General features: G+C 42.1%; 1 protein-coding gene across 1 annotated transcript; it reads left to right on the top strand.

Moving 5' to 3' along the window:
- Positions 1–727: 727 nt before the first annotated feature.
- On the top strand, positions 728–7828 carry LOC145414894 (E-selectin-like). Its single transcript, XM_080284310.1, has 5 exons — positions 728–802; positions 3140–3295; positions 4905–5076; positions 6493–6589; positions 7306–7828. Exons 1-5 carry the CDS (start codon positions 728–730, stop codon positions 7457–7459), a joined length of 654 nt encoding a protein of 217 aa, XP_080140436.1. The 3' UTR covers positions 7460–7828.
- The last annotated feature ends 19400 nt before the right edge of the window (positions 7829–27228 follow it).

Below are 27228 nucleotides of genomic sequence, written 5' to 3'. Positions count from 1 at the left end.
GAAGATAATGTGTTAAGTGACGGTGACTGCAAAAAAAACAATGTGTAGATTTTTTTTTTTTTTTTTTTTTTGCATATACTTCTTCCGAAATTAGCATCAAACCTGACCGTTGGTTTTAATCATCGTCATCATCATCATCATCACTGGTGGTATGTGGTGGCGATCATCATCCACTCATTTGATGTGGTGATACCTACTTCTTCCCTCACCTTTATCATTCTTTTTTTGTCTGCCCTCCTCTGTTCCTGTTTCTCTCCATCATGCACTCACTTGATGTAGTGTTGGCTACTTCTTTCGACACTCTTATCATTCTTTTTCTGTCTGTCCTCCTCTCTTCCTATTTCTCTCATCTTTTCTGTCACTTTTTACTACTCTTCTTTCCTTTTCAGATGGCTTTACATTGAGTGACAAACCTAATGGTTTCCCGTAAGCCGGGAAACCATTTACAACGCTGATGGTAACCATATAACCAAACCATACGTGTTCCCTACTTGTCAGCAAGTGGGCTGGCGGAGGATTATGTCCCTCTCCGTAAAACAACTAACTCAAAGACAAATGGCCACCCCTTCTGGGATTATGACGTCTGGCTATAGATAGATAAATAGATCATCATCATCATCATCATACGAACAAACAAAAGAAGACGACTACAGTTGACGATGACACTCCATGATGCCAGAATAAGAGTTACCCTCGTAACTTACATAGCCTATGCTTGTGTTAATGAATGTCGCCATCTGACTCAGATAAAAGGTCTAGTCACAAGAACCTCAGGCATGGCGACGTGGATGCGGCAGCAAGCGTCAGACGCCATTATCTTTTGCAACGCAGAAAATGAAAGTCCTTTTATTTTTTTTTTCTACCCTGTCTCCGTCATTCGTGCTCCGATTCCCGCGCAGCTTTCAAAAGTACTTATATCTCATTGGAAATTTAAAGTCCCAGAGCGTTGACTGTGGTGGATAAGGAAATAATTACGAAATACCAGATATGTGTAAGTGGAAAGATGGCTGTGGGTGGAGTTAGAGCGCACGTGTCCTTGACCTACCTAGCGAAGAGAAGGGGTGTTGGGGGTGGGGCCATGGAAGGGGAAGGAAGCTGGGAGGTATAAAAGGGCCACGCCGGTTCTCTGCAACACACACAACACTGCAAGGTAGGTCGAAGGGAGGTAGCTGTAGAGAGAAGGGAGACGGTGTAAGAGGGAAAGAAGCGGCTGGAAGAGAGGAAAAAAATGACTGAATGAGAGGAGAAAGGGGGAGAAGTCTTGGAAAGCAAGTGCAATAGATCAGTGAAGCGCGTCATGGGATTGAAAGGATTGAAAATGATCTCTATTAACCTTTTGATATACATACATCTAAATCTTCAATGTAGGCTATTACCAGACGATTTCCTTCAGTCCGTAGTCAAAGGGTTAAGGCAGCTGATGGTAGTGAGTGGTGACAGTGCGGGAAAGTGAGAGGTGATGAAAGAAAAACTGAGGAGGTGAGTGATGATAATGACGATTAGGACAGTGAGGGGGTGTGAGGGAATGCGAGCCGTGATGGTGATGATAAGGGTGATTGAGTTAAGGTAAGGGTGAGGGGATGATGATAAAATTAGAGAGAAGTGATGATATGAGAAGGGATGAAAATGATTATGCTAAAAGGTCTCTCTCTCTCTCTCTCTCTCGTCACGGCTGTCACCCCAGTGTCGTAACACGCTCGTAACCGAGTAACAGATGGTGTCCGAGTGACGTCTGTGTGTGTGTGTGTGTGTGTGTGTGTGTGTGTGTGTGTGTGTGTGTGTGTGTGTGTGTGTGTGTGTGTGTGTGTGTGTGTGTGTGTGTGTGTGTGTGTGTGTGTGTGTGTGTGTGTGTGTGTGTGTGTGTGTGTGTGTGTGTGTAGCCTACTATTCATCATTTTTTTTTTCACAGTCTTCTCTCTCACTCAGTTCATCAGCGTCATTTATTACCTCAGCCCAGAAAGTTATGTTTTCACCCCTGTCCGTTTGTTTGTTTGTTGGTTTGTGAGCAAGATTACACAAAAACTACTGGACGGATTTCCACGAAACTTGGTAAAAGAATGGGCCATAGCCCAGAATAGACTCCATTAATTTTGGTGCGGATCCGTACAAAGGTGCGGATCCAGGATTCTTTTTTTTTTTTTTTTTTTTTTCACTTTCTTTGATATTACGAGATGGGCGTTATTCGACATTTTCGTAAATTTTTCGGTGAATATTGCATGGGTCTTGATAAAAAAAAAAAAAAAAAAAAAAGGCATATTTAGGATGCTGGTATCTACGGATGTGTACAGTTTGGCGCGGATCCATATAAAATTCCGGATCTAGCGGATTTAAATATGCTTTTATGGGGGGGGGGGTAGTCTTTTTCCATATTGGATTAGACTTGAATGAATTAAAAGGAACTGCATGTTGGACCTTGTCGGAGGTATACGCTCTACTGTCGTTCTGTTTCTCACGTTTCCTCTTCACAACACAGCCATAACACTGCCACCCCGGTAGTCCGTTTCAGTCCATGTTTCCTCTTCACTATGACCCCCAGTCTACACATCAAAGCTCATAATCCTAATGTAGTTAATTCAACCAGTTAATCCATCTCAGTCCAGGTTTCATTTTCCTTACAAAAGACCCTACCTGTATTATAATCCACGTTCACTCTGACCGTCATTGGCGTCCACCCGACTGACAATTCTTTTCCCAGTAATGCTGCTCTGATTTAACCCATATTACCTCTTCAATTGGATCTGCAACCAACTAACTTATTTTGATTCACATTTCTCATTCAGTACGACCGCTCACATATGAGACTGATGATGCAAATATAGCCACCCTAAAGCAATTCTACAGTACATGTTATTCGCTACGACTCCTCAACCCACCAGTTTATTTTCATCCATGATTCTGTAGCACTATAACCGTCACATACCCAACTCACTACGATTCCCCCAAGCTCTAATATAATCTAATGCATGTTTCTTTCTCTTAACGATCGAAACAGACACCACTACTCCCCAACCCGCCAGCTTACTTTAATCTAATATCTGTTAGTCCATCATTATGACTGTCACATATCCTTTTCACTTCGGCTCCCTATATACGCTAACTTATCTTAATCCACGAATCTTTCTCACTTCAACTGCCACAGATGAGGTTCGTGATCCTGTTGTGCCTGGTGGTGGTGGTGGCGTCCCAGTTCCGCGGCCGTGGACGTCAGCCCTTCAGGGGCTTCCCTCCTCGTCAGTCCTTCAGGTCCGGCGGCTTCGGTCGTCCCAGGTCACAAGGGTTCCGCGGCGGTGGAGGGGTAAGTCAAAAGGACATGTTCTCCTTGTTGATTAAGGTTTTGTAGCAATTTTTCCCCACGAGTTATTGTGCAAATAACATCCTTATAAGCACTATCATATTAATTTACATTTCTAGTATCGACAAAGCTTGTCTGAGTAACGTTCAAGAGAACACGTTGGTGTAGTATACAACATACACCCGTTTAGGAATGGATGTTCCCATAGGCGTATGAGACAACATTGCGATATCTTTTCATAGACGTTCAGAAGAACACTGCCCTGAAAAGTCTTAGGTCATCCTGACCGCATAATCACTATATGTAATATCTAACGAAGTAACAAAACAATTTATTTTTTGTTTTGTATCTAAAATATAAGTTCACTTATCAGATAGTTCCGCAACGTTTCTAAATGATAAAACTGGATCTTTGGCACTGCAGTTGATACAAAACAAGTTCACATTCAAACTGTTTATACTCATACTGACAATCATAACATAAAGTAGTAAAGCAAAAAAGAATATAAAGATAATCTGCCTTGAAAAATTCAGTTTTTACCCTACAATCTTCATAAGGGACGGGGTTACCATTTCTTAGTCCCCCTGTCCCCATGCTTTATACACCTGTGGACACCTGTCCCGCATAGAATAGTTTCCGTAGTGTATTCTCATGACGTTGGGATGCTGACTATACCATGTTTACTTTAGGAAAACACTGATGCCGAACCAAACGACGCTTCGAAAGTTATTGCACCGAAAAATTAAGTGATATAACACGCTGACAAGTGAACAACAGGCTGATCAGCAAAATAACACGCCGATAAGCAAAATATATGGCTAATAAATGAAATACAGTAATTGAATAACAGTCTGGTAAGCGCAATAATAAACAGGCTGATATGTGAAATAACAGGCTGATAAGTGGAATGACAGGCAGGCAAGCGAAATAAGAGGCTGGCAACTGAAATCACAGGCTGGTAAGTAAAAGACAGATTAATATGAGAAATAACGGGTTTACTTCATACCCAGGCTTACATAGGAACACCTGAGGCTCCATTTGTGTCGGCTAATGAATCTCCCCAGGACCTTTTCATGACCCGTTTGTTTTTGGATGTGACAAATTAATTTGCAGAAGAGCTCCATAGTGGGCTACAGCAGTCAACGGGTTAATGAAGGTTATATTAACTTCTCCGGTTAGAAAAATCTCTCCTAATCTCAACAATGGTGCAATGTGCAGAATAGATGATTAAGGAAGAGTTGTTACATATGCTCCAAAACCACTCAGAACACGAAGCTCTGATTGTACAGCCTCCTCATCTTCATCCTCTTCCCCATCCTCATCCCCATCCTCCTCCTCTTCCTCTTCCCCACGCACTTCCTCTTTCACCTCACAATCGTTCTCCTCCTTCTATTCCTCCTCCTCCTTTTCCTCCTTCTTCTTCATCTTCCTCTTTTCCTTCCTTCTCCCTCTTGTTCACCTTCTTCTTTCTTTTTGCGCTCTCTCTCCCTCTCTCTCTCTCTGTTTTTTCTTTTCTTTTAATGACGAGACCCCCCGTTCCTTGGGGGAAGCAGCCTAGGTATATAGATTGACCGATGACGAGCCCTTGTATTGTACTGCGTTCCTCCTTCAGGCTGACGGAACCTTCGGCGGCTCCGAGTACCATTACTCCTGGCTCCACGGTGCCTCATCTCTCACTGGTGACGGCGCCCGCAACTACTGCAGGGGCCTTGGAGGTGGCTGGGCTGCTGTGGGCATCAGCTCCGGGGATGAGTACAACTTCCTCAAGAGCGCCATCAGCAGCCGTAAGTTCGGGGACGGAGAGGAAGGGAAGCAGGGAAGGAATGAAGGAGAAGACAGAAGTGTGGAAGCTGGGGGAGGCAGATTTAGGGTTGGAAAGATAGAGGGTTTGCAGGGATGGGTGGGACAAAGGGGGGAAAAAAGGAGGATGCTGGAGCTGAGAGGAGGATTTAAGGTAAGGGAAAATGAACGGCCAGGAGTGGGGGTTTGTGGGATTTAGAATAGGAAAGAAAGAGAAGGATGGAGGGGGAAGGGTAATTATGGTAGGAAAAAATGAAAGGTGAGGAGGAGGGAGGGAGGTTAGGGTAAGAAAGATTTAGAGGGCAGGGGGAACAGGAGAGGGGGAAGACAAGGCTGGAAAGTTCGAGAGGATAGGAAAGGGCAGGGGTAGGGAGACAGAAGGAGAGGATTGGAGGGAAGGAGAGCATATAGGAGAGAAGGAGAGGGCAGGGGGGAGAAGGAGGGGGAAGACAAAGTAGGAAATAGCGAAAGTATAGGAAGGGACGCGGGTGGGGGGGCGGAGCGGGATTAGGGAAGGAGAGGGTAGAAAAGTAGGAAAGAGAATGAAGGAAGGAGAGGGTAAATGATGGAAGGAGAGGATAAAGAAGAGGCGTCCACAAAAATAGGGCTACTACAGTGGTATGGGTGGAGGGTGGACGCTGTGGCTACTGAGGACATCAGCGGGAACAGCTACTTCAAGTACATCAACAATGGACGTAAGGAGGGGCAGAGAGGGAAGGGGAGGAGGGAACGAGGAGAGGGGATAGGAGAGGGCAAGAATGGAAATTGAGGGAACTTGGTGGAAAGGTAGGCAGGAGGGAAGGGGGAAGGTTGGAAGGAGAGGGTAGGTGGGCAGCAGAGACTGTAGGAGAAGGCAGGGTAATGGGTGTGAGGGAATGAGAAAATAAAACAATGCGGTACGATTTATACCTGACGGAGCCCCAACAAGAATTCATTCATGGTTTGATGAACATAATTCCGGTCTATAAATAAGACGTCAGAATCAACAGATAGAACCCTGGAGTCTGGCCCTGTAAAGTTTTTTTCCTTTGGGGTTTTCCTAATAACCATATTTACATATACAAACCAAAGACAATCAACAATCACGAACTTAGACTTTGTGACGTAATACAAGATGTGCCTCATGATCTTTTTCAATAACTAACTGAAAATACATCCGTGCGCCTTCAGACGTGCTTTGAAAATGCTGATTCTATACTAAAATTTCAGTTTGTGCAAATTAGATATTAGTAAATGGTATAGAGTGCATTGAAAAACTGATTTGTTGTCTTTTATACTAAGGGAAAAATTCAATTTAAAAAATCAGGATATAAATTTATAAACGCCATGTGTTAATTCAGTTTCATGCCTATGCGGGGATTATCTCAGTTGAATAATAATTATCTGTCTTTGTTCTACAGAGAAATACATCTGGACCGGAGGAAGTGGGCTCAACAGGAACTGGAGGTGGGACAACGGCGAGCCCTTCCGCTTCACTGACTGGTCCCACACTGGAGGGTGAGTTGCACAGTCATGGTCACAATACTCCTATTACTGTAACTTGGTCTAAAATTACCACCTTCCGCTCTTGAGTATAGACTTGTAGCCACAGAATATGATGCTAGTATGAAAAAGGGCAATGAAAAGGATGCATTCTCTATTTCTGCCACCGAGCACCGTGAAATAAACTGCAAAAGAATTGTTTTTTTTGCTAAGTTAAGATAAAAGTACTACAGTTGAGGTACACGTCTGGTGTACGTGTCTCATTAAAAAAAATCGAAAATTCTTAATCGTTACTGTACGGATTGGCAGAAAATAGGATGTTATGACAGTTTCGAGGCAATTTAAAGGAACTTTTCATTTCAACTTTACCGCCACACCGTAATCTATTTTCCCTAACATCATAAAACCTAATCTGATCATAATGTGTCCTCTCTAGTCTGTTTTGTATAACCTAACTTAATCTGAACTTACGTCAATTAAACTTTCTTTACCACATCTGCCATAATTTAGTCTTACTGATCTTGACTTAATCTAACCTTACCCATCCTAAGTTTGCAAATTCAAGTTTAACTAACCTAAGACAACAAGCTCAAATTAAACATAATATTTTTTTTTCTCCCTACTCTTGTTAGCTCAACTTACCTTATCATACCCTACATGATATAACATTTCCTTATCAGATCAACCAACTTAGCCTAACAGTAATGTGCATTCTCCCATCTTCCCTTCAGTAACCGACGTCCTCAGCCTGACAACAGGGAGGGCAACGAGGCTTGTCTTGCCATCCTCAACAACTTCTACAGGGACGGCATCAAGTACCACGACGTCGCCTGCTACCACGAGAAGCCTACCATCTGCGAGAGGAAAGGGGGTGCCGGCAAGTAAGAGAGGAGCGAGTAGCCTGTAAGAGTTAGATTCACAAACCAAACTTTAGTCACTTAATTCCATGTCATAAATGAGATATGTCTTTGCAGGCGGGACAAGGGAAATAGGTCGCTGAGACATCCAATACCCTTTGTTCTTACTGTGAAAACAAATCGAATTTATGAGGGGAAAATTGACTGAAAGTTATGTTGTGAATCTCAGCCTCTGGACGTCCGTTTTCTCCCAAGCGGACACGAGTGCCAGGCACCATCAAAGAGACACGGGCGTACTATTTTGCTGAAAGTCCACAGCCACACGGACATAAGGCATATTCACATCCCTAAAAGTCATTCACTGTTCCTTTTCACGATCTTTCAAAGGAACTCTGCGTTCTGGCATGTTGTCTTTCAAGTACTATAGGGGATGGCGGACAAGATAGTGCCACCTTCCTCCATTGGCCAGAATTATGATTTCAAACACCATCATGGCATCATACACGAACCTCTCATCGTCTGGGTTTTAGTTCTCATGGCCTCTAAAACTGTACTCCTCTTCTTGCTTCAAGCACTCTCACTTAAATTTTCCTCTGCCTTATCCGGGATGTTTTCACCAAAATTGTGTGCTTCATCTCTTTGACTCTGCGCTGCCTCTTCACTTATTTCCCTCAGAATCAGATGAAACGTTTTACTTTAATCTGATTTTGTCCTTCGCTTTTGGCATAGGATGAATGATAGTATTTATTTGCCTTTCTTACGACTAAAGTATTTATTTCAGTCATCCATTCAGCTCCACGACATCCAACTTTTTTTTTTTTTTTAGTCATTGGCAAACAATAAATATGACACGAAAAGCTTGTTTCTATTTCCATTGCCCAGTGTGTTATGCTATGGTAGATCTTTATACGGTTGTTCTTACTGCTGCCAGGCTATTTAAACTGATGAGTTCTGGCTATTGTGGTAGATGGGGACGTCTACCGTTTCACTATTCACTCACTTGTTGTAGAACTAAGTTCATGTAACTGAACACTAAGTGACAGATCAGACGATCACGTAGCCCAAATTACCGTTTACTACTCTGGGTGGTAAGTAACCAAATAATAGCTTGATGTTTTAGTAAGACAAAACGTCCCAATCAGATCTGGTATATAAAGGATTACATCCGAGTAGTATTGCAGTTGGGGTTTATCGCATCAAAGTAATAACGCCATTCAGGGAAGAGCCACCGATCACCTTCAACATAAATGTCGGGACTGACTAGCCTAGTCCCAGTCCCTACTCTCCATATGGGGATCTTGCTATACCAGTCAACAATAAAAATGTGTTAAGTCTCGCTCATTTAGTTCGAAAATAACAGTCTCTAGAAGTGTGAAGGAAATGTTGACTGAGACAGTAGCCCAGCGGATATAACCCCTTCCTTCTGATGACATGATTTTAATTATGTCTTAGCCATGGCGGATGGTGGCTTCAAGTGATTTGTCTGTCTGTCCGTGCGTGCCTTCGTGCGTGCAGGGGTCCATGCATCGGTAACACCAAGATCTAAAGACTAGATCTTGGGTAACACCATTGTGGGCGCAGCATAACTTGAACCAGTCTACGGAGTTCCACCCAACTTTTGTCAGTGATGCGGAATGAAGAGATGTCGAACTGACTGAGTCAGCTATGTCAAGGGGTGAAAGGTCAAGGTCATATTGGTTCGAATTAGTTTATCCTTGTGGACATGGTATCTCCTGAACCCTTCGCCGGATTTTAACTAAACTTCTGTCAACTACACAGTATGAAGGGAAGATGATGGAATTAGACCAGAAAGGTCAAAGGGTCATAGGTCAAGGTAATGTGGGTGTGGGCGCGATATCTTTTGAATCGTTCGACGAATTTCGACCAAACTTTTATTAACGATACAGTATGAAGGGACGATGAAGCGATTAGGTCAGCAATGTCCAGGGGTCAAAGGTCAAGGCCATATTAGTTTATCCTTGTGGGCGCGATATCTCTTGAACCCCTAGACGGATTTCAACCAAACTTTTGTCAGCGATACAGTATGAAAGGACAATGAACTGAGTAGGTCAGCAAGGCCACGAAGGTTGTATGGCGAGTCCGTCCACAAGGCTTGGAGGTAACATACTGGACGATACTTTGCGTCAGCACCTCGTCGGCCGAGCTCTCGGCGTGCCGGGGTTATCGGCGTTTCATTTTATTCAGGTTATTGTCGGACGATTATATTCTGTTTATGAACGACTTTTCCAACTGGAAGGGTTAGGTAAGGCATTCATTAACCCCATCAGCATGAGGGGTGTTTCCAAAGGTGAGTAAAATCGTGTGCAGATGGCAATAATGAAATAGAAAATACGTCATCGAACTGAAGGGTCTAAGATTGATCCACTTTCTTCTGATAAATGACGAGGCAATAAACAGTGACTTACCAAACACGAATGGAATATTCAAAGCCCAATAAATGATTTCAAAATATTATGAGAGATTTCCATAAATGTTCCGCTCAGAAGGGGAACTATCCAGGGAGGTCTGTAAATAAAGCTTCCTTAGACACTTACATGTCAGCTATCTTGTGTCTTTGACTCTTGGGGGGATGGCACAGTCTTCTGGTGTGGGTGTGGGTGAGATAGTTTGAGTGGGTTAGGTAGCTAAAGAATAAGCGATGCAAGACAGAAACAGATAATAATGATCAGCCGCCCCAGAAACACAAAAATGTTCCGGAATGAAAGAGGTGCAGTGCAGTCTTTTCAGGACTGGGAAAACCAATATGGAAAACAGAAATTATAAAATGTATGGAATATTAATGAAATCCAAGTGGTAAAGGACCTACGAACAGTAATTGACAGAGATTTAAAATTTTCGGAACATCTAACACAAAAGGCAAAGAAGTCAAACTGGTTGGTCGTTTAAAGAGGGTGAATTTTGTAGCTTTATATGACGAGATATGTATGTCACTCTGCATTTGAAATACGTAAATTAAGCTGGTGTCCGTATATGGTTAGGGATATAGAGGTACTTGAAAATGTCCAGCGTCGAGCTACAAACCAGTGCCCACCTTAAGTGGCCTACCACTTCAAGAGGAAAAGCTTAACCTTCCTACTCTCGACTATAGATAATCATGTGGAAATATGATTGAGATCTATAAGACTATAAGTGGAATATATAATGAAGAAATCTGTGGGAATCTTTTAGGCGTGAGGATTCTGCAACACGAGGACATGAAGATCTTCAGACAGAGATCAGGACTCAGTGTAAGAAAATACATGCTTTGTAACAGGATCGTAACCAATTGGAATAGTCTGTCAGCTTCAGTCGTCAGCTCTACTTCTGTCCTTGACGTTGAATGGAGTCCGGACAGAGCAGGGAAAATGCAGGAACAGAAATTAGTGCATATATCAGTTATACAGCACGAATCCCTCGATCACCATACAGACCATGAGAGTGATCTAAAGCTGGAGTCACAGGCTCATTAGCCTCTTCCAGAGGTCATCTCTGAGTTTTTGTTTGTTTATATAGTATCGCCATAGTTTGCAAAAATAACATACAAGAGGATATGAAGATGAAATGCAGAAAATAAATCACTGAGGAAGAGGTATTTCGAACTTCCTAAAGCCCCTTAGAATACAACGTTTAGATCTCAGAGAGGGAAAGAAAGCCACCTATCTGTCGACATTCACATATGAAACTGTGATCACTTGATGCAACCACCTTACATCCCACATACAGAGCGCAGTCAGCGACCACTCAGAGAAGCCACAATATCACCGTCACGTGCTTCTGAAATTATTCTAAATATTTGGTGTGATTAAAAGGTTTAACCCCTTCAGTCTGATGACGTGTTATAAGATATGGGAGTATCGTCAATAGCGGGCCTATCAGCCAGTCACAACTACAGATTTTCACATGCAAGGTGGTTCACTCTCTGGAATCCCCATATAAATGCAATACTTTTGCTCCCTGAGGATTTTCACACACGAGGTGCTTCTCTCTAAAGAAGTCCCATACAATGCTTTGGACGAAAGAAGCGCCATAATCCCGCATCTATCTAGCATTTCTGTGCTTCTTTATTTCATTCTTACCATCTACAGACAATGTTATTAAGTTATGGGGAGATTTCTCGAACATTAGAGGTTATATATAGGCTTCATTTGCCGCCTCAGTGCAATAGGTCCCTCCAAGCTCAATTAAATCGTGTAAAGGCGACAAAAGTAGATCAATTAAACGAGTTACTGGATTTAAAAGGTAAATCAAGTAACCTCTTATTCAGCCCCTTCACCACGATGACATTTTTTTTTTTAATTATTATTCTTGTCATGCACGGAAGATTTCACTCACCCTGAGAGAAATCTATCGCAGTGGTGGTGTGGGGTTCTGGGGAGGGGAAGGGGGCTGGGAAGTATAAAAGAGTCGGACGAGACCACTGCAGCACAAACAACTCGGCAAGATAGAGTGAAAGGTGGTAACAAGAGGGAGAGGGAACTGTGTGAGAGGAGGAGAAGTAGTTGAAAAAGAGAAGTGATCGAATGGGAGGAGAGAGGGGGAGACGTCTTGGAAAGCAAGTGCAAAGAGAGAGAGAAAGACAAGTGATGCAAAGAGATTTAAAAAAATCTTCTTAGATAGTTATAGTGGGAACTAACCTGATTTTTAAAAAGTTTAACATATTTTGAAAAAGAAGAAAGAGAAAGATGGATTTAATTAGAAGTTTCGTTGTACGCACTTTTGGAAATTGTTTATGGAGAATATGCAACAGTTTCGGTCCAGGTCGGGAAAAATTTCTTGTATTTTGTAATCATCCATTTGAATAGTTCACATCACTGTGGAATCAGGACAGGCAACTGATTTAGCTTTTGGAGTTACATTTCTACCCTATTTAAAGCAATACAGTTTAAACTTAGCTGAGGGAGATTTCAACACTGAAAGGGAAAAAAAGTAGATGTTAAACTTGAGTAGAACAGAAAAATTAGTCAACGAGAGAGAGGAGATTTTGAACTAAGGTGAAGGAGGGTGAGGGATTTTAGACAGTATGAGGGAAAATGAGGTGAGAACATGAGAAATTACGGTGAGGGAGAGTGATGGTGATGAGGGAAGGTGATGGTGATGAGGGAGAGTGATTGTGATGAGGGATAGTGATGATGACGGGGGAGAGTGATGTGCTAGTGAGGGTAATTTTGCCCAGGCTAACGGCTGACTACAGTATTTTATTCAGATGCGTGAAATCCAAACAATTAATCCCGTCAGTGAAATAGCGTGTTTTTCACTTTATTATTAAGATTTTCAAACGATTTAACTCAGATTCGGAGAGAGTTAGATATAGTCTTTACATACTATTTCGCTGCAAGACCTCCCAAAAGCTGAATAAAATCGCCTGGAGGAACAAAAATAAATCAACGAAGCGCGTCTCAAGATTGACAGGATTTAAAACGATCTCTATTAACTTTTTAAAATCCATACATTGAAGTCTTCTTTGCAGGCTATTACAAGACGATTTCCTTCAGTCCCGTAGTTAAAGAGTAAGGCAGCTGATGATAGTGAGTGGTGACAGTGTGGGAAAGTGAGAAGTGATGAGAGCCAGACTGGGAAGGAGAGTAATGATGGTGACGATTAGGACAGTGAGGGGAGGTGGGGAAATGCGAGACATGATGGTGATGATAAGGGTGAATGAGTTAAGGTGTGAGTGAGGGAATGATGATAAAATTAGTGAGAAGTGATAATATGAGAGAAGGTTAAAATGATAATACTAGATAGTCTCTCTCTCTCTCTCTCTCTCTCTCTCTCTCTCTCTCTCTCTCTCTCTCTCTCTCTCTCTCTCTAGCCAAATCAATATCAGTCTAGTTAACTTTTCTATACAGGAAGGACAAGGGCAAAGAAACCAGAGTCCTTGCCTCGTCCTTCCTGTAATAATATAAGCCTTAGTTTAAATACGAAAGTTCCTTAATGCTAGGGTAGAAGCTGTGTGTGTGTGTGTGTGTGTGTGTGTGTGTGTGTGTGTGTGCTAGTCATCATTTTCTTTTTTCTTCAGTGTCTTCTCTCTCACTCCTTTCTTCATTGTCACTTATTCTCAATTGTTTCTACTTCACGACACAGCTATAACACTGCCACCCCGGTTGTCCATTTCAGTCCATGTTTCTTCTTCACTATGACCTCCGTTCCACACATGAATGCTCATAATCCCATTGCAGCTAATTCAACCAGTTAATCCATCTCAATCCAAGTTTCATTTTCACTACAAAAGACCCTCCCTGTATTATAATCCACGTTTTTCCTTCCTTATGACCCTCAGCACTCTAACTTTCATTATTTCATGCCTCTGGCTCACTCTGACCGTCAGTGCAGCCCACTCAACAAACTAAATTCTTTTCCCAATAATGTAGATCTAATTTAACCCACATTACCTCTTCAACTGGATCTGCAACCAGCTAACTTATTCTGATCCATATTTCTCACTCACTACGACCGCTCACAAATGAGGTTCATGATGCAAATATAGTCAGTCTAATGCCATTCTATACATGTTTTCCACTACGACTCCTAAACCCTCAAGTTTATATAAATCCATGTTTTTACCTCATTACAACCATCACGTACCCTCTTCACTACGTTTCTCCAACACTCTAATTTAATCTGATGCACGTTTCTTTCTCTTTACGACCGCCACAGACATCCTATATTTGTTCTTCACCACTACTCCCCAACCCGCCAGCTTATTTTAATCTATGTTTCTCCATCACTATGACTGAAGCACATCCGTCTCACTACGGCTCCGCAATTCGCTACCTTATCTTAATCCACGTTGCTTTCTCACTTCAACTGCCACAGATGAGGTTCGTGATCCTGTTGTGCCTGGTGGTGGTGGTGGCGTCCCAGTTCCGCGGCCGTGGACGTCAGTCCTTCAGGTCCGGCGGCTTCGGCCGTGGCGGAGGAGGGGTAAGTCAAGGGGATTGTGTTCTCGTTATTAATGAAGGTTTACCAGTAATTTTTCCTTACGATTTATTGTGCAAAATAACATCCTGATAATCACTTTCATATTAATTTATATTCTAGTATCGACAAAGCTTGCTTGAGTAACGTGCAAGAGAACACGTTGGTGTAGTATACAATATACACCATTTAGGAATGGATGTTCCCATAGGCGTATGAGACAACATTGCTATATCTTTTTCATAGACGTGCAGAAGAACACTGCCCTGAAAAGTCTTAGGTCATTCTGACCGCATAAACACTATATGTAATATCAAACAGAGGAAGGAACAAAATTACAACATATTTTTTATATCGAAAATATAATTTCACTTATCAGGAAATTTTGCAACGTTTCTAAATGATAAAACTGTATCATTGGCTCTGCAGATGATACAAAATAAGTTCACATTAGAACTGTTTATACTCACACTGACAATCATAACATTTAAAGACATAAAGCCAAAAAGAATATCAAGATAATCTACCTTGAAAAATTAAGTTTTTACCCTACTATCTTCATAAGTGGCGGGGTTACCATTTGTAAGTTCCCCTGTCCCCATGCCTTATACGCCTGTGGACACCTGGAAGCTTCCTGTCCCGCATAGAATACTTACCCTAGTGTATTCTCATGACGTTGGGATGCTGATAATATCTTGTTTACTTTAGGGAGACACTGATGCCGAACCAAACGACGCTTCAAAAGTTATTGTACCTAAAAAAAAATAAGTGATATAACACGCTGACAAGTGAAACAACAGACTGATCAGCAAAATAACAAACTGATGAATAAAATATAAGGCTAATAAATGAAATACAGTAATTGAAATACCAGGCTGATAAGTGCAATAACAGGCTGATATGTGAAATAACAGGCTGCTACGTGGAATGACAGGCAGGCAAGCGAAATAAGAGGCTGACAATTGAAATCACAGGCTGATAAGTGAAACGACAGACTAATATGAGAAATAACGGGAGGACTCCATACCCAGGAATTACATTAATCAGTCAGCAGCTTACATGGGAACACCTCCAGGTTCCATTTGTGTCGGCTAATGAATCTCCCCAGCACCTTTTCATGACCCTTTTGTTTTTGGATGTGACACAGTAATTTGCAGAAGAGCTCCATAGTGGGCTACAGTAGTCAAAGTGTTATTGAAGGCTATATTAACACCTCCGGTTAGAAAAATCTCTCCTAATCTCAACAATGGTGCAATGTGCAAAATAAAATTTATAATAATGGGGGAGTTCTTACATATGCTCCAAAGCCACTCAAAATACGAAGCTCTGACTGAACAGCCTCCTCCTCCTCATCATCATCATCATTATCCTCATCCTCATCATCTTCCTCTTTCTTTTCCTCCATTTCCACTCCATCCTCCTCCTCCTCTTCCTCCTTGTTCTTCCTCTTCTTCTCTCCTTCTTCTTCTTCTTCTTCTTCTTCTCTCTCTCTCTCTCTCTCTCTCTCTCTCTCTCTCTCTCTCTCTGTTTTTCTTTTTTTCTTTTAGTGATGAGACCTTCTACTGGGTCTCTCCCTTAGGCTGATGCAACCTTCGGCGGCTCCGAGTACCATTACTCCTGGCTTCGCGGTGCCTCATCTCTCACTGGTGACGGCGCCCGCAACTACTGCAGGGGCCTTGGAGGTGGCTGGGCTGCCGTGGCCATCAGCTCCGGGGATGAGTACAACTTCCTCAAGAGCGCCATCAGCAGCCGTAAGTTCGGGGACGGCGTGGGATGGAATTGGGGAAGGAATGAAGGAGAACACAGAAGTGTGGAAGCTGGGGCAGGCAGATTTAGGGTAGGGAAGATAAAGGGTTTGAAGGGATGGGTGGGATAAAGGGGGAAAAAATGGAGAATGCTGGAGCTGAGAGGAGGATTTAAGGTAAGAGAAAATGAACGGCCAGGAGTGGGGGTTTGTGGGATTTAGAATAGGAAAGAAAGAGAAGGATGGAGGGGAAGGGCAATTATGGTAGGAAAAAAATGAAAGGTGAGGAGGAGGGAGGGAGGTTAGAGTAAGAAAGATTTAGAGGGCAGGGGGAACAGGAGGGGAGGAAGACAAGGCTGGAAAGTTCGAGAAGCTAGGAAAGGGCAGGGGGAGGGAGACACAAGGAGAGGACTGGAGGGAAGGAGAGCATATAGGAGAGAAGAAGGTAGGGGGGAAGAAGAAGGGCGAAGACAAAGTTGGAATGAGCAAAAGGATAGGAAAGGACGCGGATGGTGGAGAGGAGCTGGATTAGGGAAGGAGAGGGTAAAGTAGGAAAGAGAATGAAGGAAGGAGAGGGTAAATGATGGAAGGAGAGGATAAAGAAGAGGCGTCCACAAAAATAGGGCTACTACAGTGGTATGGGTGGAGGGTGGACGCTGTGACTATACTGAGGACAACATCGGGAACAGTTACATCAAGAACATCAACAATGGACGTAAGGAGAGGCCGAGAGGGAAGGGGAGGAGGGAACGAGGAGAGAGGATAGGAGAGGGCAAGAATGGAAAGAGAGGGAACTTGGTGGAAGGGTAGGCAGGAGGGAAGGGGGAAGGTTGGAAGGAGAGGGTAGGTGGGCAGCAGAGATTGTAGGAAAAGGCAGGGGTGTGGGTGTGAGGGAATGAGAAAATACGACACTTCGATATAATTAATGCTTGATGGAGCCCCACCACATATCAGGACGCGTCCACACGTGTACTCGAGCATGCGCTGACAAAATAGCTAGTAACATGTTTGGGGTATTTGAACAGACGTATGGAAGCGCGCTACAGTGCGGCTTAAAACCTGGTGGTAGCGGAGGTGTTGTGATAAGTGTGTCCATGCGAAGCAGCTGAGACTTCATCATGATGTTTCCAGCATGATCTTGATGATGCTGCTCCCGGCATGTTTGCATCTTGTTCGTTATTGTGTTGTTTACATGTTGGCAGCACTTGTTCCACCACACGTGTGGACGCTCACTAACACTGAGAGTTCATATATGATTTGATGAGCATTTTGCCAGTCTGTGAATATGACATCAGAACTAACAGACTGACCCCTGGAGATTTGGCCCTGTGAAGCTTTTTTCCTTTGGGGTGTTGCTAATAGAGAGGTTTACAAATACAAACCAATCAACAGTCACGAACTTAGACTTTGTGACGTAACACAAGATTTGCTTGATGATATTTTGCAATAATCAGCTGAAAATATTGACGTGCGACTTCAGACATGCGTTCAAAATCCTCATTCTCTACTAAAATTGCAGTTTGTGCAAATTAGATATTTGTACAGAGTGTACTGAAAGAACTGATATGTTGCCTTTTATAGTAAGGGAGAAATACAATTTTAAAAACAGGATATTACTTTATTAACGCCATGTGTAAATTCAGTCTCTTGCCTATACGAGGATTATCTCAGTTGAACAGTAATTACCTGTCTTTGTTCTACAGAGCAATACATCTGGACCGGAGGAATTGGGCTGAACAGGAACTGGAGGTGGGACAACGGCGAGCCTTTCCGCTTCACTGACTGGTCCCACACTGGAGGGTGAGTTGCACAGTCATGGTCACTATACTCCTTTTACTCTAACTTGGCCTAAAATTACCATCTCCCCCTTGAATATTGGTTTGTAGCAACAGAATATGATGCTAGAATGAAAAAAGAGCTATGAAAAAGATCCAGTGCCATTGCATTGTCTTTTTCTGACACCGAGCACCGTGAAATAAATTGCAAAAAGAAAAAACTCTGCCAAGCCAAGGTAAAAGTACTGCAGTTGTGGTTCACGTTTGGGGTACTTGTCTCATTGAGGAAAGAAAAAAGTGAAAATTCTTAATCATTATTGTACTCATTGGCAAGAGATTGGAGGTTATGAAACAGTTTCCAGGAAACTTAAAGGAACTATTTACGTCGACTTTACCGCCACACAGGACTCTATTTACCCTAACATCAAAAAAACTAACCTAATCATAATATGCCCATCCCTAGTCTATTTTGTATAACTTAGCTTTATCTGAACTTACGTCAATTAACCTTTTATTACCACATCTGCCTTAATATAAACAATAATTTTAAACTAAACCTTACCTATCCTTAGTTCGGCTAATTCAACCTTTACTAACCTAAGACAACCAAACTTAACCTAAACATAATATTATTTTCTTCCTACTCTCGTTAGCTCAACTTACCTTATCATACCCTGCCTTACATAACATATCCTTATCAGCTCTAACCTAACCACCTTAACCTAACAGAAATGTGTATTCTCCCTTCTTCCCTTCAGTAACGGACGTCCTCAGCCTGACAACAGGGAGGGCAACGAGGCTTGTCTTGCCATCCTGAACAACTTCTACAGGGACGGCATTAGGTACCACGACGTCGCCTGCTACCACGAGAAGCCTACCATCTGCGAGAGGAAAGGGGGTGTCGGCAAGTAAGAGAGGAGCGAGTAGCCTGTAAGAGGTGGATTCACAAACCAAACTTTAGTCACTTAATTCCATGTCGTAAATGAGATATGTCTTTGCAGGCGGGACAAGGGAAATAGGTCGCTGAGACATCCAATACCCTTTGTTCTTACTGTGAAAACAAATCGAATTTATGAAGGGAAAATGGACTAATGTTGTGAATCTCAGCCTCTGGACGTCCGTTTTCTCCCAAGCGGACACGAGCGCCAGACATCATCAAGGAGACACGAACGTACTGTTTTGCACAGCCACACAGACATAAGGCTTATTCACATCCCTAAAAGTCATGCACTGTTCCTTTTCACGATCTTTCAAAGGAACTCTGCATTCTGGTACATTGTCTTTCAAGTACTATAGGGGATGGCGGACAAGATAGTGCCACCTCCCTCCATTGGCCATAATTATGATTTCAAACACCATCATGGCATCATACACGAACCTCTCATCGTCTGGGTTTTAGTTCTCATGGCCTCTAAAACTGTACTCCTCTTCTTCCTTCAAGCACTCTCACTTAAATTTTCCTCTGCCTTATCCGGGATGCTTTCACCAAAATTGTGTGCTTCATCTCTGACTCTGCGCTGCCTCTTCCCTTATTTCCCTCAGAATCAGATGAAACGTTTTACTTTAATCTGATTTTGTTCTTCGCTTTTGGCATAGGATGAATAATACTATTTATTTGCCTTTCTTACGACTAAAGTATTTATTTCAGTTATCCATTCAGCTCCACGACATCCAACTTTTTTTTTTTTTAGTCATTGGCAAACAATAAATATGACACGAAAAGCTTGTTTCTATTTCCATTGCCCAATGTGTTATGCAAAGGCAGATCTTTATACGGTTGTTCTTACTGCTGCCAGACTATTCAAACTGATGAGCTTTGGCTATTGTGGTAGATGGGGACGTCCACCGTTTCAATATTCACTCACTTGTAGAACTAAGTTCATGTAACTGAACACTAAGAGACAGATCAGACGATCACGTAGCCCAAGTTACCGTTTACTACTCTGGGTGGTAAGTAACCAAATAATAGCTTGATGGTTTAGTAAGGCAAGACGTCCCAATCAGATCTGGTATATAAAGGATTACATCCGAGTAGTATTGCAGTTGGGGTTTATCGAATCAATGTAATAACGCCATTCAGGGAAGAGCCACCGATCACCTTCAACATAAATGTCGGGACTGACTAGCCTAGTCCCAGTCCCTACTCTCCATGTGGGGATCTTGCTATACCAGCCAACAATAAATGTGTCAAGTCTCGCTCATTTAGTTCGAAAATACCTATCTCTAGAAGTGTGAAGGAAATGTTGACTGAGACAGTAGGCCAGCGGATATAACCCCTTCCTTCTGATGACATGATTTTAATTATGTCTTAGCCATGGCGGATGGTGGCTTCAAGTGATTTGTCTGTCTGTCCGTGCGTGCCTTCGTGCGTGCAGGGGTCCGTGCGTCAATAACACTAAGATCTAAAGACTAGATCTTGGGTAACACCATTGTGGGCGCAGCATAACTTGAACCAGTCTACGGAATTCCACCAAACTTTTGTCAGTGATGCGGAATGAAGAGATGTCGAACTGACTGAGTCAGCTATGTCAAGGGGTGAAAGGTCAAGGTCATATTAGTTCGAATTAGTTTATCCTTGTGGACATGGTATCTCCTGAACCCTTGGACGGATTTTAACTAAACTTCTGTCAACTACACAGCATGAAGGGATGATGATGGAATTAGACCAGCAAGGTCAAAGGGTTGATCAAAGGTCAAGGTAATGTGAGTGTGGGCGCGATATCTTTTGAATCGTTCGACGAATTTCGACCAAACTTTTATCAATGATACAGTATGAAGGGACGATGAACCGATTAGGTCAGCAATGTCCAGGGGTCAAAGGTCAAGGCCATATTAGTTTATCCTTGTGGGCGCGATGTCTCCTGAAGCACAGACGGATTTGAACCAAACTTTTGTCAGCGATACAGTATGAAAGGACAATGAACTGAGTAGGTCAGCAAGGCCACGAAGGTTGTATGGCGAGTCCGTCCACAAGGCTTGGAGGTGGCATACTGGACGATACTTTGCGTCAGCACCTCGTCGGCCGAGCTCTCGGCGTGCCGGGGTTATCGGCGTTTCATTTTCTTCAGGTTATTGTCGGACGATTATATTCTATTTATGAACGACTTTTACAGCTGGATGGGTTAGGTAAGGCATTCATTAACTCCAACAGGACGAGGGGTGTTTCCAGAGGTGAATAAAATCGTCTGAAGGTGGCAGTAATGAAATAGAAAATACGTCATTGGACTGAAGGGTCTAAAATTGATTCACATTCTTCTGATAAATGACGAGGCAATAAACAGTGCCTTACCAAACACACATGGAATATTCAAAGCCCAATAAATGATTTCAAAATATTATGAGAGATTTCCTTAAATGTTCCGCTCAGAAGGGGAACTATCCAGGGAGGTCTGTAAATAAAGCTTCCCTAGACACTTACATGTCAGCTATCTTGTGTCTTTGACTCTTGGGGGGATGGCACAGTCTGCTGGTGTGGGTGTGGGTGAGATAGTTTGAGTGGGTTAGGTAGCTAAAGAATAAGCGATGCAAGACAGAAACAGATAATAATGATCAGTCTCCCCAGAAACACAAAAATGTTGCGGAATGAAAGAGGTGCAGTGCAGTCTTTTCAGGACTGGGAAAACTAATATGGAAAACAGAAATTATAAAATGTATGGAATATTAATGAAATCCAAGTGGTAAAGGATCTACGAACAGTAATTGACAGAGATTTAAAATTTTCGGAACATCTAACACAAAAGGCAAAGAAATCAAACTGGTTGGTCGTTTAAAGAGGGTGAATTTTGTAGCTTTATATGACGAGATATGTATGTCACTCTGCATTTGGAATACGTAAATTAAGCTGGTGTCCGTATATGGTTAGGGATATAGAGTTACTTGAAAATGTCCTGCGTCGAGCTACAAACTAGTGCCCACCTTAAGTGGCCTACCACTTCAAGGGGAAAAACTTAACCTTCCTACTCTCGACTATGGATAATCATGTGGATATATGATTGAGATCTATAAGACTATAAGTGGAATATATAATGAAGAAATCTGTGGGAATCTTTTAGGCGTGAGGATTCTGGAACACGAGGACATGAAGATCTTCAGACAGAGATCAGGACTCAGTGTAAGAAAATACACGTTATTTAAAAGGATCGTAACCAATTGGAATAGTCTGTCAGCTTCAGTCGTCAGCTCTACTTCTGTCCTTGACTTTGAATGGAGTCCGGACAGAGCAGGGAAAATGCAAGAACAGAAATTAGTGCATATATCAGTTATACAGCACGAATCCCTCGATCACCATACAGACCATGAGAGTGATCTAGAGCTAGAGTCACAGGCTTATTGGCCTCTTTCAGAGGTCATCTCTGAGTGTTTGTTTGTTTATATAGTATCGCCATAGTTTGCAAAAATAACATACAAGAGGATATGAAGATGCAATGCGGAAAATAAATCGCTGAGAAAGAGGTATTTCGAACTTCCTAAAGCCCCTTAGAATACAACGTTTAGATCTCAGAGAGGGAAAGAAAGCCCCCTATCTGTCGACATTCACGTATGGAATTCCTGTGATCACTTGATACAACCAGCTTACATCCCACATACAGAGCGCAGTCAACGACCACTCAGAGAAGCCACAATATCACCGTCACGTGCTTCTGAAATTATTCTACATATTTGGTGTGATTAAAAGGTTTAACCCCTTCAGTCTGATGACGTGTTTTAAGATATGGGAGTATCTTCAATGGCGGGCCTATCAGCCAGTCACAACTACAGATTTTCACATGCAAGGTGGTTCACTCTCGGGAATCCCCATATAAATGCAATACTTTTGCTCCCTGAGGATTTTCACACACGAGGTGCTTCTCTCTAACGAAGTCCCATAAGGTGCTTTGGATGAAAGAAGCGCCGTAATCCCGCATCTATCTAGCATTTCTGTGCTTCTTTATTTCATTCTTACCATCTACAGACAATTTTATTAAGTTATGAGGAGATTTTTCGAACATTAGAGGTTAGATATAGGCTTCATTTACCGCCTCAGTGCAAAAGGTCCCTCCAAGCTCAATAAAATCGTGTAAAGGCAGCAAAAGTAGATCAATTAAACGAGTTACTGGATTTAAAAGGTAAGTCAAGTAACCTCTTATTCAGCCCCTTCACCACGATGACATTATTATTCTTAAAATTATTATTCTTGTCATGCACAGAAGTTTTCACTCACCCTGAGAGAAATCTATCGCAGTGGTGGTGTGGGGTTCTGGGGAGGGGAAGGGGGCTGGGAAGTATAAAAGAGTCGGACGAGACCACTGCAGCACAAAGAACTCGGCAAGATAGAGTGAAAGGTGGTAACAAGAGGGAGAGGGGGGACTGTGTGAGAGGAGGAGAAGTAGTTGAAAAAGAGAAGTGATCGAATGGGAGGAGAGAGGGGCAGAAGTCTTGGAAAGCAAGTGCAAAGAGAGAGAGAAAGACAAGTGACGCAAAGAGATAAAAAAAAAATCTTCTTAGATAGTTATAGTGGGAACTAACCTGATTTTTAAAAAGTTTAACATATTTTGAAAAAGAAGAAAGAGAAAGATGGATTTAATTAGAAGTTTCTTTGTACGCACTTTTGGAAACTGTTTATAGAGAATATGCAACAGTCTCGGTCTACGTCGGGAAAAATTTCTTGTATTTTGTAATCGTCCATTTGAATAGTTCACATCACTGTGGAATCAGGACAGGCAACTGATTTAGCTTTTGGAGTTACATTTCTACTCTATTTAAAGCAATACAGTTTAAACTTAGCTGAGGGAGATTTCAGAACTAGAAGGTTATAAAAATTTAGATGTTGAACTTGAGTGGAACAGAAAAATTAGTCAACGAGAGAGAGGAGATTTTGAACTAAGGTGAAGGTGGGTCAGGGATTTTATACAGTGTGAGGGAAAATGAGGCGAGAACATGAGAAATTATGGTGAGGGAGAGTGATGGTGATGAGGGAAGGTGATGGTGATGAGGAAGAGTGATGGTGATGAGGGATAGTGATGATGACGAGGGAGAGTGATGTGCTAGTGAGGGTAATTTTGCCCAGGCTAACGGCTGACTACAGTATTTTATTCAGATGCGTGAAATCCAAACAATTAATCCCGTCAGTGAAATAGCGTGTTTTTCACTTTTTATTATTACGATCTTCAAACGATTTCACTCAGATTCGGAGAGACTTTTCGAGCTAAAAAAGTTGGACATAGTCTTTACTTACCCCTTGCGATGCAAGACCTCCCAAAAGCTGAATAAAATCGCCTGGAGGAACAAAAATAAATCAACGAAGCGCGTCACAAGATTGAAAGGATTTAAAACGATCTCTATTAATCTTTTAAAATCCATACATTGAAGTCTTCTGTGCAGGCTATTACAAGACGATTTCCTTCAGTCCCGTAGTTAAAGAGTAAGGCAGCTCATGATAGTGAGTGGTGACAGTGTGGGAAAGTGAGAAGTGATGAGAGCCAGACTGGGGAGGAGAGTGATGATGATGACGATTAGGACAGTGAGGGGAGGTGGGGAAATGCGAGACATGGTGGTGATGATAAGGGTGAATGAGTTAAGGTGTGAGTGAGGGAATGATGATGAAAATTAGTGAGAAGCGATGCTATGAGGGCAGGTTAAAATTATTATACTAGCTGGCTTTCTCTCTCTCTCTCTCTCTCTCTCTCTCTCTTTCTCTCTCTCTCTAGCCAAATCAATATCAGTCTAGTTAACTCTTCTATACAGGAAAGATAAGAGCAAAGAAACCAGAGTCCTTGCCTCGTCCTTCCTGTAATAATAAAAGCCTAAGTTTCAATACGAAAGTTGCTAAATGCTAGGGTAGAAGCTGTGTGTGTGTGTGTGTGTGTGTGTGTGTGTGTGTGTGTGTGTGTGTGTGTGTGTGTGTGTGTGTGCTATTCATCATTTTCTTTTTTCTTCAGTGTCTTCTCTCTCACTCCTTTCTTCATTGTCACTTATTCTCAATTGTTTCCACTTCACGACACAGCTATAACACTGCCACCCCGGTTGTCCATTTCAGTCCATGTTTCTTCTTCACTATGACCTCCGTTCCACACATGAAAGCTCATAATCCCATTGCAGCTAATTCAACCAGTTAATCCATCTCAATCCAAGTTTCATTTTCACTACAAAAGACCCTCCCTGTATTATAATCCACGTTTTTCCTTCCTTATGACCCTCAGCACTCTAACTTTCATTATTTCATGCCTCTGGCTCACTCTGACCGTCAGTGCAGTCCACTCAACAGACTAAATTCTTTTCCCAGTAATGTAGATCTAATTTAACCCACATTACCTCTTCAACTGGATCTGCAACCAGCTAACTTATTCTGATCCATATTTCTCACTCACTACGACCGCTCACACATGAGGTTCATGATGCAAATATAGTCAGTCTAATGCCATTCTATACTTCTTTTCCACTACGACTCCTAAAGCCTCAAGTTTATATTAATCCATGTTTTTACCTCATTACAACCATCATGTACCCTCTTCACTACGTTTCTCCAACACTCTAATTTAACCTGATGCACGTTTCTTTCTCTTTACGACCGCCACAGACATCCTATATTTGTTCTTCACCATTACTCCCCAACCCGCCAGCTTATTTTAATCTACTGTATGTTTCTCCATCACTATGACTGAAACACATTCGTGTCACTACGGCTCCGCAATTCGATACCTTATCTTAATCCACGTTTCTTTCTCACTTCAACTGCCACAGATGAGGTTCGTGATCCTGTTGTGCCTTGTGGTGGTGGTGGCGTCCCAGTTCCGCGGCCGTGGACGTCAGTCCTTCAGGTCCGGCGGCTTCGGCCGTGGCGGCGGAGGGGTAAGTCAAGGGGATTGTGTTCTCGTTATTAATGAAGGTTTTGCAGTAATTTTTCCCTACGATTTATTGTGCAAAATAACATCCTTATAATCACTTTCATATTATTTTACATTTCTAGTATCGACAAAGCTTGCTTGAGTAACGTGCAAGAGAACACGTTGGTGTAGTATACAATATACACCATTTAGGAATGGATGTTCCCATAGGCGTATGAGACAACATTGCTATATCTTTTTCATAGACGTGCAGAAGAACACTGCCCTGAAAAGTCTTAGGTCATTCTGACCGCATAAACACTATATATATATATATATATATATATATATATATATATATATATATATATATATATATCAAACAGAGTAAGGAACAAAATTACAACATATAAGTAGTAAAGCAAAAAAAAAAAAATCAAGATAATCTACCTTGAAAAATTAAGTGTTTACCCTACACTCTTCATAAGTGGCGGGGTTACCATTTCTAAGTTCCCCTGTCCCCATGCCTTATACGCCTGTGGACACCTGGAAGCTTCCTGTCCCGCATAGAATACTTACCGTAGTGTATTCTCATGACGTTGGGATGCTGATAATATCTTGTTTACTTTATGGAGACACTGATGCCGAACCAAACGACGCTTCAAAAGTTATTGTACCTAAAAAAAATAAGTGATATAACACGCTGACAAGTGAAACAACAGGCTGATCAGCAAACTAACAAGCTGATGAACAAAATATAAGGCTAATAAATGAAATACAGTAATTGAAATAACAGGCTGGTAAGTGCAATAACAGACTCTGAAGTGAAATAACAGGCTGATATGTGAAATAACAGGCTGATAAGTGGAATGACAGGCAGGCAAGCGAAATAAGAGGCTGACAATTGAAATCACAGGCTGGTAAGTGAAACGATAGACTAATATCAGAAATAACGGGATGACTCCATACCCAGGAATTAGGCCTATATTAACCAGTCAGCAGCTTACATGGGAACACCTCCAGGTTCCATTTGTGTCGGTTACTGAATCTCCCCAGCACCTTTTCATGACCCTTTTGTTTTTTGGATTAGACAGTGTAATTTGCAGAAGAGCTCCATAGTGGGCTACAGTAGTCAAAGTGTTATTGAAGGCTATATTAACACCTCCGGTTAGAAAAATCTCTCCTAATCTCAACAATGGTGCAATGTGCAAAATAAAATTTATAATAATGGGGGAGTTCTTACATATGCTCCAAAGCAACTCAAAATACGAAGCTCTGACTGTACAGCCTCATCCTCATCATCATCATCATATTTATCCTCCTCATCATCATCTTCCTCTTTCTTTTCCTCCATTTCCACTCCATCCTCCTCCTCCTCTTCCTCTTTGTTCTTCCTCTTATTCTCTCCTCCTCCTCCTTCTTCTTCTTCTTCTTCTTCTCTCTCTCTCTCTCTCTCTCTCTGTTTTTATTTTTTTCTTTTAGTGACGAGACCTTCTACTGCGTCTCTCCCTTAGGCTGACGCAACCTTCGGCGGCTCCGAGTACCATTACTCCTGGCTCCG

The sequence above is a fragment of the Coenobita brevimanus genome, chromosome 101 (assembly GCF_032717465.1).
Source record: "Coenobita brevimanus isolate Jiangsu-jjx chromosome 101, ASM3271746v2, whole genome shotgun sequence".
Lineage (NCBI taxonomy): Eukaryota > Metazoa > Arthropoda > Malacostraca > Decapoda > Coenobitidae > Coenobita > Coenobita brevimanus.
The sequence above is the reverse complement of the archived record's forward strand: the minus strand, read 5'-3'. Positions and strand labels throughout refer to the sequence as shown.